This window comes from Patagioenas fasciata, chromosome 1 (genome assembly GCF_037038585.1).
Source record: "Patagioenas fasciata isolate bPatFas1 chromosome 1, bPatFas1.hap1, whole genome shotgun sequence".
Lineage (NCBI taxonomy): Eukaryota > Metazoa > Chordata > Aves > Columbiformes > Columbidae > Patagioenas > Patagioenas fasciata.
Genome location: NC_092520.1, coordinates 85,122,565 through 85,137,686, shown reverse-complemented (window position 1 = coordinate 85,137,686; position 15,122 = coordinate 85,122,565). Strand labels below are relative to the sequence as shown.

General features: G+C 41.2%; 1 protein-coding gene across 2 annotated transcripts; it reads right to left on the bottom strand.

Moving 5' to 3' along the window:
• Nucleotides 1-31: 31 nt before the first annotated feature.
• On the bottom strand, nt 32-11,886 carry PDZK1 (PDZ domain containing 1). Of its 2 annotated transcripts, XM_071809864.1 has the most exons (10): nt 11,779-11,847; nt 8,182-8,484; nt 7,430-7,641; nt 6,867-7,116; nt 5,560-5,696; nt 4,103-4,298; nt 3,657-3,853; nt 2,972-3,166; nt 1,875-2,174; nt 32-890 (listed from the first exon to the last, which is right to left on the bottom strand). In XM_071809864.1, exons 3-10 carry the CDS (start codon nt 7,637-7,639, stop codon nt 816-818), a joined length of 1,560 nt encoding a protein of 519 aa, XP_071665965.1. In that variant the 5' UTR covers nt 7,640-7,641; nt 8,182-8,484; nt 11,779-11,847; the 3' UTR covers nt 32-815. The 2 variants fall into 2 exon arrangements, with proteins under 2 accessions (XP_071665965.1, XP_065718823.1); XM_065862751.2 differs by lacking the exon at nt 8,182-8,484 and having other exon boundaries at nt 11,779-11,886.
• Between the last annotated feature and the right edge of the window lie 3,236 nt (nt 11,887-15,122).

The following is a 15,122-nucleotide window of genomic DNA, read 5'->3' as shown; positions in this document are numbered from 1 at the left end:
AACACAAATCATAGGTGGTAAGAGTAAGACCTGAGGAAAAAAACAGCCACGCTAAACAATTTATTTCTATATTGTCTTTGGTGTACAGCAAGGAGGCAAAGTATACAGCAGTGGTATTACAGAGCTATTTATGTCTCATTCACAACAACACGGTGTTGACTTGGAGTCAGAGAAACGTGCATGACTAAATTATATATTAACTACTGTGATCCACAGCTGTAGGCTGAGGAGAAAGAATATGCTTAGATGTCTTGAGTTATGAAGTTAGCTTAATGTTTGAAAGAAATTTCTGCATTGTTAGCAAGAGAAGGGAGTGTAATGCACAGAGTACGTTGGCTTATGCCATCTCACAGTGATTGTGCTGCTGTAAGTGTAGCATAGAAGAGTCGCCACAGAGATTGAGTTGATGCAGTTGGATTAGGGCGAGAACTGCCTCTCCCGGGAGAGGGGGAGAAATCAATTGCTCTTTATTAAGAGCTTATCCTTAAAAGGCTAAGATGCTTATGAGTTTATAAAATGTTTCTGCCTTCTGCTGCAGTGTACTTAATGATATACTTCTAGCTATTTAAGCCTTTGCAGAAGTGACCCGCTTTACAAGGCAGAAAGCCAATGAAGCACAATTACAGTATGTTAACTGAATGGAGGTTACACCAAAGTGTTTATTTCAAGCTGCTGCATTTCAGTGAGAGACTGCAGTCCTGTACAGGTATGGCACTCCTAGGAATAGACAAGTTCTGGGAGGTGTAGTAGCAGAGAGTGATCAAAGAAAGTGCATTTGGAAGGTTTCTTTTTCATTCTTAGTGTGGTTCTTCTCCTCACAATTTTGTGTCGTCGCTGTCACTGTCTGCTCTTGTAGAGGCAGCTGATTGTGAAGAGGAGGATGAGCTTGCCTGCAGAGGAGTAACAAATACGTCCTAATTATTTTTAGTTTGTAAACATGCTTGATAGTCTGCAGTGTTATGAAGGACTCCTACTTTCATCTGCATTAATTGTGTACTTGTTTGGATAGCAGAATGAGCCAACAAATTTGATTTTTGTTGTGGAAGTGCTTTTTGGTTAAGCACATTTAGAGATAAATTGGTTCAGTAGATGTTTCCTATGTTTTAATTCCCAAACCTGCTGAATTTGCACTTCAGATGCATAGTTCAGATCTGTAAAATGCAGCTTTGTTACTAAGAAACTTTTGAAAAAACTTGTAGCTGAACATTTGCAGACAAGGCTAATGAAAAATGAAAGGAGAGATTATTGGTCTCACTCTTCCTTGCCTGTCTCTTTTGCATGATCAGAAAAGAAGCATTTAAATATTAAAGGCTGACCATGCAGAGGGTTCAAAGTGACTGTTTCACAAAGAAATTTCTGCTTTTCTGACTTCGGTCATTCTTTAGATTCTCTCTGATGGCATAAAGTGAATAAAATAACTTCAAAGTGGCACAGTTTCTAGAAAATATCATAATGTATCAACTGCTCTGCCTTGTACAAAATGAAATATTTTGAAATATTTCACCTGATTCCCCCAAAAGTGCTTTATGCTTTTTGGTGTATTTAAGTACTTTTTCTCCTGCACTTTCAGGATTGTATTGCCTGTTTCCCATCTTCATAAGGATTACTGTATTTGGATTATCTTATTCCATAAAATCTCTTGTATGTGCATCTTTTCCATGATTCAGTCTTGCATTAAAGATACTTGTCTTTATTATGTCTGGGAAAAGGAAGAGTCGTTTACTGTAATCTGTCCACGGTTTCCCTTTTGATAACCTAGGCTGATTTGTAAAAGTCCAGACTCAAAAATCCTAGCTCAGGTATGCATACTAGTAGAAAAAAATTCCTGTCCCCTAGACAATCCCTCAACATCTACTAAACACAGTATTACTCACCCTTTCCCTTGGTTCAGGTGAGTTTCTCTCTTGCTCTGATGAGTGGTTTTCCGTATAAGCAGGAGGTTCAGAAGTGTCATGGACTGGATCTGCCATGGAGGCTGTGATGGGAATGTTCTGGCCCTGGAAGTGTTTGTAAGCGTCTTTGCTGCACACTAGTAGCATAAGCCTGTCACCACTCTCATGGATTCTTGCCACAACTTTGTCATAGGATTCATCGATCACACGCACCCCGTTCACTTCCACCAAATAGTCGTCGTTTTCTACACCTGCTGTGTCAGCTGGCCCGTGCTTTTGTACCTGCAAAGGCAAGTTTAACTTGTGATATTAGCCTAAAACTTGGAAAGATGCATTAACAACTGATTGATTAGCTAGGCTACTGTGTTACAGCTTTCCTTACAAGAAGGCAAAATAAGCATGAGGAAAGAGAGATTTGTGGGGCTGAAAAGAACTGGGAGAGGCAGTAGGCGTAGACATGATAAACATGGAACCATCTGTTTCTGATTTAAGATGTATCTTGATTTTGATAGAAATGTGGCATGGTAGAATCCTGAAGACAGGTAGAAAACACATTTTCTTATTATTTGCATGTTCCTGTCTATTAATTTTAAGGTTAACTTTACCACATTTCACAGACGAGTGGAGCCTGTCCTGAAGAAAGATAAAGGCACAGACATAATTGGAAACAGTAGAGGTTTGACTTTTGCCAGCTGTGGAATTCAGAGAAGCGGGGTAGAATGGGGTGAAGATGTGTATCGTACATTTAGGATGTTCTACACTAAAAAAACCCCAACCCATATATATTTAAAATACTAATTTTAGCATGCCAGCCTCATGAATGAAACCAAAACGATGCAAAAGCTGGATTCCCCTTCTCTCTAGATTTCTAAAAGAATGAGGAATGATTTCAGGTGCTTATTTTTAATCTTGGTCTGACAATGTCAGTCTGGTTTGAACAATCACAGCCCTTATCTGAGAGTACTGGAGAAGAGCCTTGTCTTTTGTGGATTTTCTTGAATGTACTTGCAGGATGGAAGGGAGGAGGCTGTCCAGCACACTGTTTGAGCTTTTCCTTGTTCCTCATTCTACGTTAGTACCTCACTGATGAACAGCCCAGGCTTGTTCTTGATCATGTTTAAACTGAAGCCAAATCCACTAGGCCCTTTCACCATCTTGCAGATTCTTGGCTTGTGGTCCACTTGCTGCTCAGTGTGCAACTCCACTCTTTCTTGCGTGTTAGCTGGAGTTGGATCTTGTGCTTTGTAGTAGTATGAGTAGGGGGAAATTTGAGCCTGAAAAAAGTGACAAGTAGAAGTTTGTTAACGTAAAATCTTCTGTTGTGAAATCTGTATTGGGCTTTCATGCTCAGCATATTTTGAAACCTTTTTAATAACTTGGAGCTGCAGTGAAGAACTCTTTGCTATTAATTTCTGGCTGAGTGGGAAACTAGTGTTGGTCTGTGTGAGAAGGGAATGTTGTTACTCATTCATAAATGCTTACACAGCCATGTAGCTCTGAATTTGCCATCTTAAACTTCTAACCTTTCTTGTGGTATGTTTAAATTTAAAATTGTTCTAGTAATGCCTATAAAAAGCTGGAAGAGGCCAAAAATTCGGATGTTTAGTGACTTGCTGTGCAAGTGCCTGGAGAGCTGCTGAAATATGGGTATATCTTAGACATTTTGTGCAAGTTGAAGAAGTCTGTCACATCAGACTGGCTGTATCATATGTCTCTTCATAATGATAACATATAAATTCTTAACAGCAGTTTGCGTAATCTTACCAGTTTATACATGGAGTCAGTCTCCTTATCCACGACCAACAGTGTGGTTTTTGCCTCAGACCGCTCAATTTTTCCCACCACGCTTTCATGATCCAGACCATCCACTTGCTCACCATTGACAGCCACTAAGATATCATTGTCTTTGAGACCTGCCTTGGCTGCTGGGCTCCCAGAATCAACATCCTTGATTGTATGATCTAACATTAGAAGGGAAAAAAGATTGATGTGAAGGTAAGTTTAAAGACATTAAAATGCATGGCAAAGGGTAATTGTCAGAGTGGTACTTCAGGTTGAGAACATTTCCTTGATGGAGCCATGTTTGCAACACATCTGTGGAGGACTTCTAGATAGCCGGTGAGAGACCAAAGCTAATGAGGTCTGCAAACCCTGCCCAGGAAGAAACTGTACAATGATTGTCATGGTCTGTGTGTTAACTTGGTTCTTACCACCACTATTTTTTTTCATCTGTAGATAAAAGCCATAACCATTTTCTCCTTTCTGAATCTCAATAAGTCGTGGTTTGAGGGGAAGCAATCTCAGGTTGGCGCTCTCTTTGCTCAGTACCATCTTCTGGCTTGTGTAATAGCGGTCTGTTTCTTCATTTGAAAGTAGAAACATAACATGATTTTCAGACTTCTTTACCTGCAATAGTACAAGTAGAGTCTCAGATGTCACCCTTTCAACAACATATGGGAGTTGTAGATACTTTGGAAGTATCTGTCTGTGTTGTGTGTTGTGTTAATTTTTGGTTTCTGTGTGTGTTTTGTTTGTTCTTTTTTTTTTTTTTTCTTTTTTTCAGAAATTTAGGCCATGACAAGATCTTGGTCATGTAAAATACAGCATATGTATAAGGAGATTTTCTGTGTTTCAAACTGTGTTCTTGACCTCTAGGGAATTAACTGTAGAGTACCATGAAGGGTGACACATAGCGCTGGTAGAATCCAGTGAGCCTCAGTACATAGTGCTTGGCTTATCTAGATGTGGAATTCCAGAATATACACGTCATGCCAGCTATATCACTATTCTAGATTGCAGGGACAAGAGTCAAGTTTATGTCACTGTTGGTCCTCTGCCATCTCCCTGTATTACCAATTTTGAGGTTTTTGGGTGCTTTTTTAATCTGCTCAACCTCTCAAAATCCATCTTTCTCTTATTCCTTTCTAGTGTAATGGGTGGCCTCTTTATTCATCTTAACCAATATCATCCTGTTGCTGATGTTATTGCAGTTCAGCAACACACGGGTTGTGCATGGTTCCATAGGCAGGAGCGTGCCCTGAATTGTGATTCTGGAAAGCTGGAGCATGTACTGCCTGTCTCATGGCTCTCTGAAATCTCTTCAGTTCCAGCTGCCTTTTAGTAGTGCCAATAGGGGAAAGCTGGAAGCCTCATTAGTGATGTTCTTTTGCAGCTGAGGCCAGGTAGTGAAAGTACTTGCACAGTGATTTTAATTAGTTTTGGACTTTTTAACAGGAGAAGGGAACTACTGTCTAAAATAATGAATTTTTCCTCTTCTATGCTAACTTTACCATCAGAGAATTCCCCCTCTTCCTGCCCTGAAAACCACATTTGATGACTTGCCGTCTTACCATTAGGAGTATTCCCAGGACTTCTAGGAACAGAGCATGATTTATTTAATAGGGTTCCTGGCAGCAGTGTATTTCTGTTATTTAAAATTCTTTGGCCTGTCTTGATGGCAGTATTCATTCAGAGTCAGTTCAAGAGGCTGCTTGACAACAGAGCTGAAGCAGAGGGGTGCTCTGCCATGTTGATGATAAACAAACAGCAGCTTCCAAGATTTACTGTGAAGCCTTCAAATGGGTCAGATCTGCCTCCTCAGTAACCCTGATAGGTTGCTGTTGAAAGTGGTCCAGAACAGAAGATGAATCAGTATACAAACAAGTACCTTTTCCACCACTTCCTCATGTGTGTCATTTTCCACATTTTTTCCATTGATTTCAATCAGGCGATCATTATTTTGGACACCAGCCTTTGCAGCTGCTCCTTGTGATGAAAGCTCTACTATGAACAACCCCTTCTGTCCTAAAATAAATGAAAACTCATTATGCAGGCTAAGTCACTGAAATATGCCTGAATTTAATGGTTAAGGAAACTCAGTACTGATGTCCTTAGAGATTCTTGGTCTCTGCTTACATGCTGATTACAGTGGCACCACAAAACTTCCACACAGACATATCACTATCTCTTGTTCTCTCCTGGAAAAATGACTTCCATGGGGGTGGGAGGCATTAGTTCCTTATCTGCAACTCAAACAATCCTTTATTTCTCTACCAAGAGTGCCAAATGGGACAATTAAGATAGATGAAAGGGTTCCTTTTTCCTTCCCTCCTTCCCCCTCCGATGTGAAATGAGGAGCTGCTCTTTTTGTTGTTCTATACACTTCATAATTTCCTGTGTTTGGAAGGCTTCCATGTTTGATCTTTCAGTTACATTGCATTCCAAAATACCCTCTTTAGAGGTGGTGCTTTCCAGAAGACTTCCCTGTTCTGTTTACTGGCCTTGGAAGAAAGGTGTATGTGGAAGAGGTTCCAAATCCCTTGCTTTCTAAATGAAATTACTTAAAAAAATCAGGAAAAGTGTTTATTGCAGCTGTCTAGAGCCTTGTGTGCTGATTCCTGAAGTGATTCAGAGGAATGGAACAGGAGTTAATGTAGCATCTTGAGTGTGTATCTGGCATTTGATCAGGGGCTGCAAATTTATTTTGGTAAGTGGGCTTAAACAACAAGCAGAAAATAGTTTATTCTTTTATATATGTATCTATATAGATAGATGTAGATCTATATATAGAGATATATAGATGTAGATCTATATATAGAGATATATAGATGTAGATCTATATATAGAGATATATAGATCTCTCTCTGTCTCTCTGCCTCTCCTGTGCCTCTGTCTCTCTCTCTATATATATAGAGAGAGATAGATCTATATAGAGAGATATATAAAATCTTTTGTCCACCGCATAAGAATAGTGGTCCTCAGAAAAATATGCACTTCTGCTGTGTAGAAATGGGCTAGAGATGGACCTGAACTCATCTTCCTACTTCTCAGTTTCTTTCTATTAGCAAGAGCATTGCTAATAGGCCCCCATATGTTAACTGTGGTTGCCTCTGTACCTGCTGTCATATATATATGTATGTATATATGTATATATATACACACACCCCCACACCATTTCTTCTCCCAGGCTCTCACCTTCTGTGGTTTTCAAGGAGAAGCCGTAGCCTTTCTCTTCCTTCACTAGGTAGCAGAGCCGTGGTTGTGGAACTGCAGTGATTGCTCCATTGGCCATGGTTGGTGGGGACTGCTGCTCCTGCTGTCCTGTTGACACCTTTTGACCCACTTCTTCCAAGTTCACTCCCTCCTCTTCTGCCTTTTGATAGGATGCACCATCCAGAACAAGAAGTACAACAGAATTTCCGCTGTTTTTGACAATCTCCACCACCTGTAGTGGACAAGGTAAAACGGCAAGCAGGTGCTAGTGACTGGCCTAACAGGTCTCCCCAGGAAGGGTTGCACTGTCTACTCTCTTTGTCATCCCTCCGCTTATGCACTATAGAGGCACCTCAAAGGCATCTCATCACCATGGGCACACAGTGAGTAATGAATGATGCAGGGAGATACTCTAAGCAGTTGACTCAGTTCTTGGATTTCCTAGCCGAAGATGCTGTAAAAACTGGAAGAGAAAGCTTTATGTAGTGGCAGTGGGTCTGGGTAACTGGGGAGTGCTGTGGATCCCAGGCTAAACAGAGATGTACCTGTGCATGTTCCTCCTTGTCTACAAACACACCATTAACCCTGAGGACTCTGTCTCCATCCTTCAAGCCAGCCTTTTCAGCTGGACTGTTCTTTTCCACGTTCCGGATGAGATGCCCTGCTGTGTCTTTCTCAATACGCAGGTAGAATCCATAGCTCTTTTTGGGTTTTTTGGTCACTTTACACTCTCGGGGTTGGAGAACAGAAGTCATCTCTGCCAGACAGGATGGAAAAGATACGTGTGAGTAAAAACAGTAAGCTTCCCTAAATATGTTATCTCCAAATATATAATATATTGAGACAGTTTGCTTCAGAATTCTTGGGTTTTTCGTTTCCCAGGAAATCCACCTGTGCAAAGCAAATTAACAAGGCTAGGGAGAAGAAAAGAATCCCTTTTCCCTCCTCCTCCTTGCTTTTCTTGTCTCTCTATCTCTAATCAAGTTAAGCAAGATGCAGAACTGAAAGAAAAAAAATGTCTGCATATGGTAACATAGTGAAGATTGAGGTGAGGATTCAATACCAAAATTAAGTCTTACAGAAGAAAAATATTGGCAGCACAAAAATGCTGGAACACTATAGGGAAGTTATGTGACAAAATGGGATTTCACAGAATTACAGAATGGTCAAGGTTGGAAGGGACCTCTGGAGGTCATATGGTCCGACCTCCCAGTTCAAGCAGGGCCACCTAGAGCCAGTTCCCCAGGAACACATCCAGATGGCATTTGAGTATCTCCAAGGAGGGAGGCTCCATTACCTCTCTGGGCAACCTGTGTCAGTGCCCAGTCACTCTCTTAGTAAAAAAAAAAGCAACAAACAAAAGTGTCCTATATTCAGATGGAGTTTCCTGTGTTTTGGTTTGTGCACATTGCCTCTTGTCCTGTCACTGGGCACCACTCAGAAAGAGTCTGGTTCCATCTTCTTTGCATGCTCCCTTGAGATATTTTTATACATTGCTAAGTTTCCGCTGGGCCTTCGCTTCTACAGGCTGAACAGTCCCATTTCTCTCAGACTTCTGGACATCTCCAAGGATGGACACTCTACAACTTCTCCGGGCAACCTGTGCAGATGGAGTTAGGAGCAGGTAGGATCAAGGAAGGACCTCATTATCCTAACAGGGTTTTTCTGTTGTCACGTAGTTTAGCTAAACAAAAGTAGGTTTCAGGAAAAGACACTGTAACTGGAGTGTTATTGTTAATGAGTGCAGGTTTTGTATTGGAGGTTGGAAAGCAGGGACTACAAAGGCACTAGGAGGATCCTTGTCTCCACTTACAAAGCTGCTTTTCTTCTAGCTGGGTTTGATATCTCTGCATCCCAGTTTTCAACAAAATGTTACACTTGCTTTATTTCTGTATCCTTTAAAAGTTACTGGTAGGGTCAAAGTCAATTTTTTTCTTCTGCCTCTGAATCCTAGTTAAACACTGATTCTGCTATGAAGAGGAGCCAACAGAGCTATTTCACTTTGGTATATCATTATATGTGACATTTGAGTATGATACGAATGGAGGTATTGTGAGGTCTGACAAAAGTGTAGGATATTCATTCAAGCACAAACCTACTGACAATGTGAATGTGCCATCAGGTAATCGCTTCCAGCTGAGGTAATTTAATACTGCCTGGTCTGTATTAAACAGAATAGAGGAGTTGAGACAGTATGCTTATCTTGCAATTCTCATATGAATCCTGAAATGACCATAAAGCTTCAGTTTGCTGCCTGGCTAAAACTTTGTCTCCAGCCCTGGTGACTTTAACAGTGACATGAGATGTAATCAATATGAAAATGTGATGTGTTAGAACGGAAAGAAATTAAAGTTGATGTTGTAATGACAGGCTGCTGAAGTAACTGCAGTAGTTTGATTCAAATAATTTCTCAATGAATTTGTGACAACTGGAGCAGAATTTCCAGTCAGTGTCTCCAGGATGCTGTGTTACCTCTCTGGAGAACTTGAGGCCAGCTGGTTAAAGAGTATACTTGATGTGGGCGATTGCCACCAGATTGCTATTATGCTGTGATCTTTGTCCTCTAAAGGTTTAGGAGCATATCCTCCTAGAATGTGTATCATGGCACAAATGCCAAGGACAGGATGGTGTTTGGGATCAGGCGATGTGGATTTACTGATTTTTATGTTACCTGATGAACCTGATAACTTTATTGTCTCTGTGACGGGCAAAGAGCAGTGGATGCTGTTCACCTTAACATTTGCGATGATTTAACAGTCATAGATAACAGTCTCTAGTACAGTCAGTGTAGCCAATTAGATGACATACGTACTGGATAAGCAGATTACTAGATGATGCAGAAAATTGGTTGAGCCACTAGCTTCAGAGGGGTTTTATCAGTGATACATAATCTAGCTGTTGGCTGGTTATTAGTGGCATTCTTTAGAGCTGATACTGACACTGATACGGTTTAACATCTTTATGATATGGTTAGTGAGATAGAATACATGCTCAACAAGCTGACAGATGATACCAAATTGAGGGGGGGCAGTCAACAGACTGGAGGTTAGGGTTGCTATTTAGAGGGACCTGAGCAGGTTGCAGAAATGAACTGATAGGAACCTCGTGAATTTCAACAAAGAAAAGCGGGGAAAAAAAAAAAAAATCTCTATCTAGACCATGCACAGCAATATAGGCTGACTGCTGGCTATCCAGAAGACAGCGTTGCTGGGCAACATTCAAGTGCCCAAGTTGAACATGAGTCAGTGATGTACCATAAGGGTGAAGAAGGTGGACTGTATCCTGGGTGGTATCAGAATGTAGCCAAGCAGGTCAATGGAAGGGATTGTTACCCTCTCTTTGACATCTGTGAAATCACATTTGAGTATTGTCTCCAGTTTTGAGCTCCTCAACATATTGAAAATAGGCCACTGAGGTGGTATAGGGTTTGGGACACATACTGTTTAAGGAAGCTGGGAGAGCTGGGTTTGTTCACTCTTGGGAAGAGAAAGTAAAGGGAAGGTCTTATTGATGTCTTTAACTGCCTAACTGGATCGTATAGAGACCATGGAGCCAAACTCTTCTTGGAAGTTAATAGTGGTAGGATGAGAGGCAACGAACAGGCTGCAGCAAGGGCAATTTCAATTAGACAGCCATAAGGACAGCTTTTCATCTTGGGGGCTGTCAAAGTCAAATACTAGAACCCATGCCCAGAGAGGCTGTGGAATCTCCATCCTTAGAGATCCTTACTTGGATGGGGCCCTGAGCAACCCAAACTAAGTTGGCTCTGTTTCCTGTGGTGCACTGGACCAGATGACCTCCAGAAGTCCCTTCCAACTTAAACTCTTCTATGCTTTTATGATGTAATGAAAATCTTAGGTGATGCATATCATTAGCAGGAATGCTACATACTGAAATTAAGCAATAGTGACCAGGGAACAACTCCAAATATAGTTGCCAAAGATTCATGATGATAGAGGAACAAGATGAAGACAAATGAAGACAACTTCCTCCCGTTAGAAAGCCCAGATAATTAGCAAACTTGATTTGTATTTTACTGGGAAGTTTGTTGTGTTTTTTTTTTTTTTTCCTGCCTCTCTGAATTGACAGGTCCTTGTCAAAAGGCCGAAGTTGTGTTGCAGATATAAGCCATTAATCGCAGGCTAATAGGTACTAAGAAAATTCATCTGTTTGTATGTAAAGATTTCTTTGCAACTCCATGTTTTCTCTTCTCTTCATATCACCTATGTGACTAATTTATATGGGAACTGGCCTTTTTTTTCTTTTTCATTTTATAGAGGTAGCTGGCAGTCAAGTCCTTCCATGACAGCAGCCTACTGCAGGACCACCTCTGTGGCTGCCTGTGCCACAGACTGTTTGCTGTTGAAGCTGAAGGTGCATTGTTGAGGTTATTTGGGCAGCATATAAAACAGTGTGGATATTTGGTGGGAGTTTGGCACAAGTGTCAGTGAAGCTGGAGAATGGGGCTGATTTCAGCATGCAGGGGGGTGGAAGGCTGTAGATCATGATTCACTTGGTCCTGTTGGTCAGATGCCTTGTGCTTTTTTGAATCTGTGTAGTTGTACTGGGATCAACTCCATATAGGGATGGACTGCCCTATTATTTGTACATTGTTTGGAACACATCAGATTTTATCAATCACAACTACAACTCAAAGCAGTTTTTCTTGGCAAACACTGAGAATCTGTGCTAATTCCTGAAGTTAACATACAAATCCAGTAGTACATAAGGCTTTTATGGGAAAGATTATTTCTTCATATTTAGAAATAAAGGGAAGGTTGCAGTGCACTGCACACTACTGTTTTTAATCCATGGAAGCTTTACATGCAAAATTATTTAAGTCCTTAAAAGGAGTTTTCTAAGGAAAGAGATTAGCAAAAAAGGAATTTCTTACCTGTATGTCTGTGCAGAACAGCCTTCACAGGGATTCTCTTTTGCTGTCCCTCCTGTGTCTGCACCTATAAGTAAAAGGCTGGACTTCGATTGGGCAAAGGTTGATTTAAAAGATGATTTATTTAACCAAGTTTCACTGAATATGTTTAGCACCTTGATAAGCTGCCTTGTCCTTGCCTGCAGAAGTGCTAATCACTTGCATTTCTAAACAGCTTTGAGTTTTGTTCTGCTGATAGTTATACTCAAACACTCCATCAAAGGGGTCATCTGAGGCAAGCCTGATCTTTGCTCTGGACAAGAGTCTTGTCCAGCTAAGAAATGTCTTAAAGGGAGCAAGTTTGGATTGTGGTGGACTGACCTGGACCAGCAGCATTTGGCTGCAGATCAAGAGGTTGCTGGTTCAAACCTGTGCACCCCATGTTGGTTGTTAAATAAAGGACTGTGATGGATTAACCTTGGCCAGCAGCCAGGTGCCCATCAAGCCACTCTCACGCCCCTCCTCCACAGGACAGGGGTTAAAAATAGCATGAAAAAGCTTGTAGAATTCAAGATAAGGACACTAATTGGGAGAGACACAATGGAGAAATTGAGGAGTGGCCTTGACTGTTAAGGCCATCACACAGGTGAAATGTACTGCAATCAAGTGACCCATGTGAGTAAAGCCCCTCTGGAACAGAGGGAGCAAGGTGCCTGGGTTATCAATATGGCGAGGCCTGGCAAATTGGCTCTACTGGACCACTGCTCTGAACATACCAAGGCATGTGCATGGTGGATGCACCAATTGGGTGACAGGAGACATCCTCTGTAAAACATACCATTGCTTGAAATGCCATCCTGAGCCTTGAAAGTAAAATTCTCTGTCAGGGTATCCCAGGAAGTATAGAGTCAGACAATGCAACTAATTTCTGAAATAACCTCTTATGCTCCTAGGCCAAGAAACATGGTATTGATATGGTGCATCATGTACCCTGTCACACACAACCCTGTGGAAAGACTGAATGATACAGTTGACTGCTAAAGACTATGCTGACAGCATAGGGTGCTGGGGGATGGAAGCTTTGCAATGTAGATTTAGCAGAAGCCACCCGGCTAGTTAAGACCAGATGATCTACTAACTGCCCTGGTTCTGCTCAAACAAAGCCCCTATGTACTATAGGAGGAGATGAAGTCCCCGTAGTATTAATAGGTAAGTGGATGGGAAAGGCAGTGTGGGTTGCTCTCCCTTAGGAAAACAAAAGCCCCTTTGTGGGATTGTCTTTGCTCAAGGACACAGGTGCATTTGGTGGGTAGTGCAGAAGGAAGTGGAAATCTGGTGTATAGCTCAAGGAGATTTATCCCTAGGGGAAATTAATCCGTGGTTTGACTTGTATGATATAGGAACTAATACAGCAGGAATCACCTGAACCAAGGGAGAATGGGCCTTATAAGAAACAACGTGAGTGCAGCACTGACCCAGTCCAAGTGGTCCTGGTGCTCAACAATCCAACATGCTGCTGCTCCTGTCCTGATTGATCTTCTTGACAGATAAGACCAAGGTCATCAGCTGTTCTTGTGGATATTTGGGGGAGAGGGAGTATGGAGTGGGGGGGATAATATCTGTATGTATGTTAAGGGACAAGTTATAGTGGTTAATTAGGATGTATAAACCTGACTGTTGGATGTAAAGATCATTTAAGTATGTAGTATAAGTTGTAAGTGTTAGTAAGAAGGAATCTCAGGAATGAGAGACAGAATGAAAAGGCTTGACTAGGGTATAGCAATTAAAGACTATATGAATGGGACAGAGGATACTTAGATGTATCAGATAATGTGTGACCTGAGCATGATTTGAATGGTATGGAATAAAAAGTTGAGATTATACTGAGTCTGGCTGGGATGGAGTTAACTTTCTTCATGGCAGACCACATGGTACTGTGCTTCCCATTTGTGATAGCCACTTTTTTGGCTGTTGTTGAAGAGTGTTTTCTTTCTTTTAAGCCTCTCCTTCCATGCCCTCCCAAGCAAGTGGGCTGGGGATGAGCAAGATTTTGGGAGGGAATAGAGCTGAGACAGCTGACCCAAACTGACCAAAGGGATATTCCATACTATTTGATGTTGTGCTCAGCATTAAAACCTGGGTGAAAGGAGGAGGAAGGGCAGATGTTTGTGGTTATGGCAGTCTTCCCAAGCAGCTGTTGTGCATGTTGAGGTGCTGCTTCCCGTGAAGTAGCTAAAGATCTGTCTGCTGATGGGAAATAGTGAATGAGTTCCTGTTTTTCTTTGCTTGCATGTGCAGCTTTTCTTCCTGTATCAAACTGTCATTATCTCAATCCACGAGTCTTCTTGCCTTCTTTTTATTTTTTGCCTCGTCCTGCAGGAGAAGAGTGAGAGGGAGTCACTGTGGGTGTTCGGCTGTTGCTTGGGGTCAACCCACTGCAAGGGCAAATCTTATCCACTGGCCACAAGCATGTGCAGGATATGCTTACAGACACAGACTAAACTGATGGTGTTGAGGGAAGCCTCCAAATTTGAGATCTTGGTATACCAAAATACTTAATCAAGTTGCTGTGTGAAGTTCATGTTAAAAAAATCTCATTCGGTTTTAGAAAGCTTTAAAATGACTTATTTCCCTCATTAAGTTGTGATGGAATTGGATTATTAGAAATAATGCCTATGTTTTCCTTGGCTGTCTGCTACAACTGTTTAATTCAAAGGAAAGGTAATAGAAAAAAGCATAACTGAAATATCCTGCAGCAGAACAGTCACTGATGTTATAAAAGCGTTAGTATAATCCACTTACTCTAAGTGGATTTGCAAGCCTGTTGTGACTTGGAGTTGTTCCTCTTTGTATAATATACAATCTTAAAAACTAAGTGGGTGACCCCCAATGTTTTGAGCACCAGAGAAGTCAGGCCTTGCCCTATCCTCTGCTTGCAATCTTTCAGACAAGTAAGGCAAAGACTTTATAATGAGGGACACAGAGAATGGAAATGGCAGTGGCTCATAGTTTTTCAGCTCAGCACAATGTGCATGAGAATGCATACAAGGATCTCAGGTCAGTATACATGGAAAAAAACACAGTATTTGAAGCAAGATGTATTTTTAAAAATTTTAGAGCCCCTGTGGAAATCACTTGAGGTCATTTTGGGTCCAGACAAGATTTTTCAAGAATAAGGTGCTACACAAATATAAAATGTTAGTGAAACACAGAAACATTCTGTCTTTCTAGAAGGGAAATTATGGTCATGCTCCAAATGGGCAGGAGGTGGAGACTGTGCAGCAGTTTCAAAAGGTTTTGAAAATAAAGTTGAGGGAGAAAGATCTAACAGGCAACAGAATACTTGAGCTTCTGGTATAGTGAATTAT

Bases quoted from the DNA above. Each gene is read 5' to 3' on its own strand.
- PDZK1 (XM_065862751.2), bottom strand. From the start codon at position 7,639: ATGACTTCTGTTCTCCAACCCCGAGAGTGTAAAGTGACCAAAAAACCC. The intron at 5,697-6,866 runs GTGAGAGCCTGG...CATTTATTTTAG, and splicing joins CTCCTTGAAAACCACAGAAG to GACAGAAGGGGTTGTTCATA. The intron at 2,175-2,971 runs GTACTAACGTAG...TTGCCTTTGCAG, and splicing joins CTGGGCTGTTCATCAGTGAG to GTACAAAAGCACGGGCCAGC.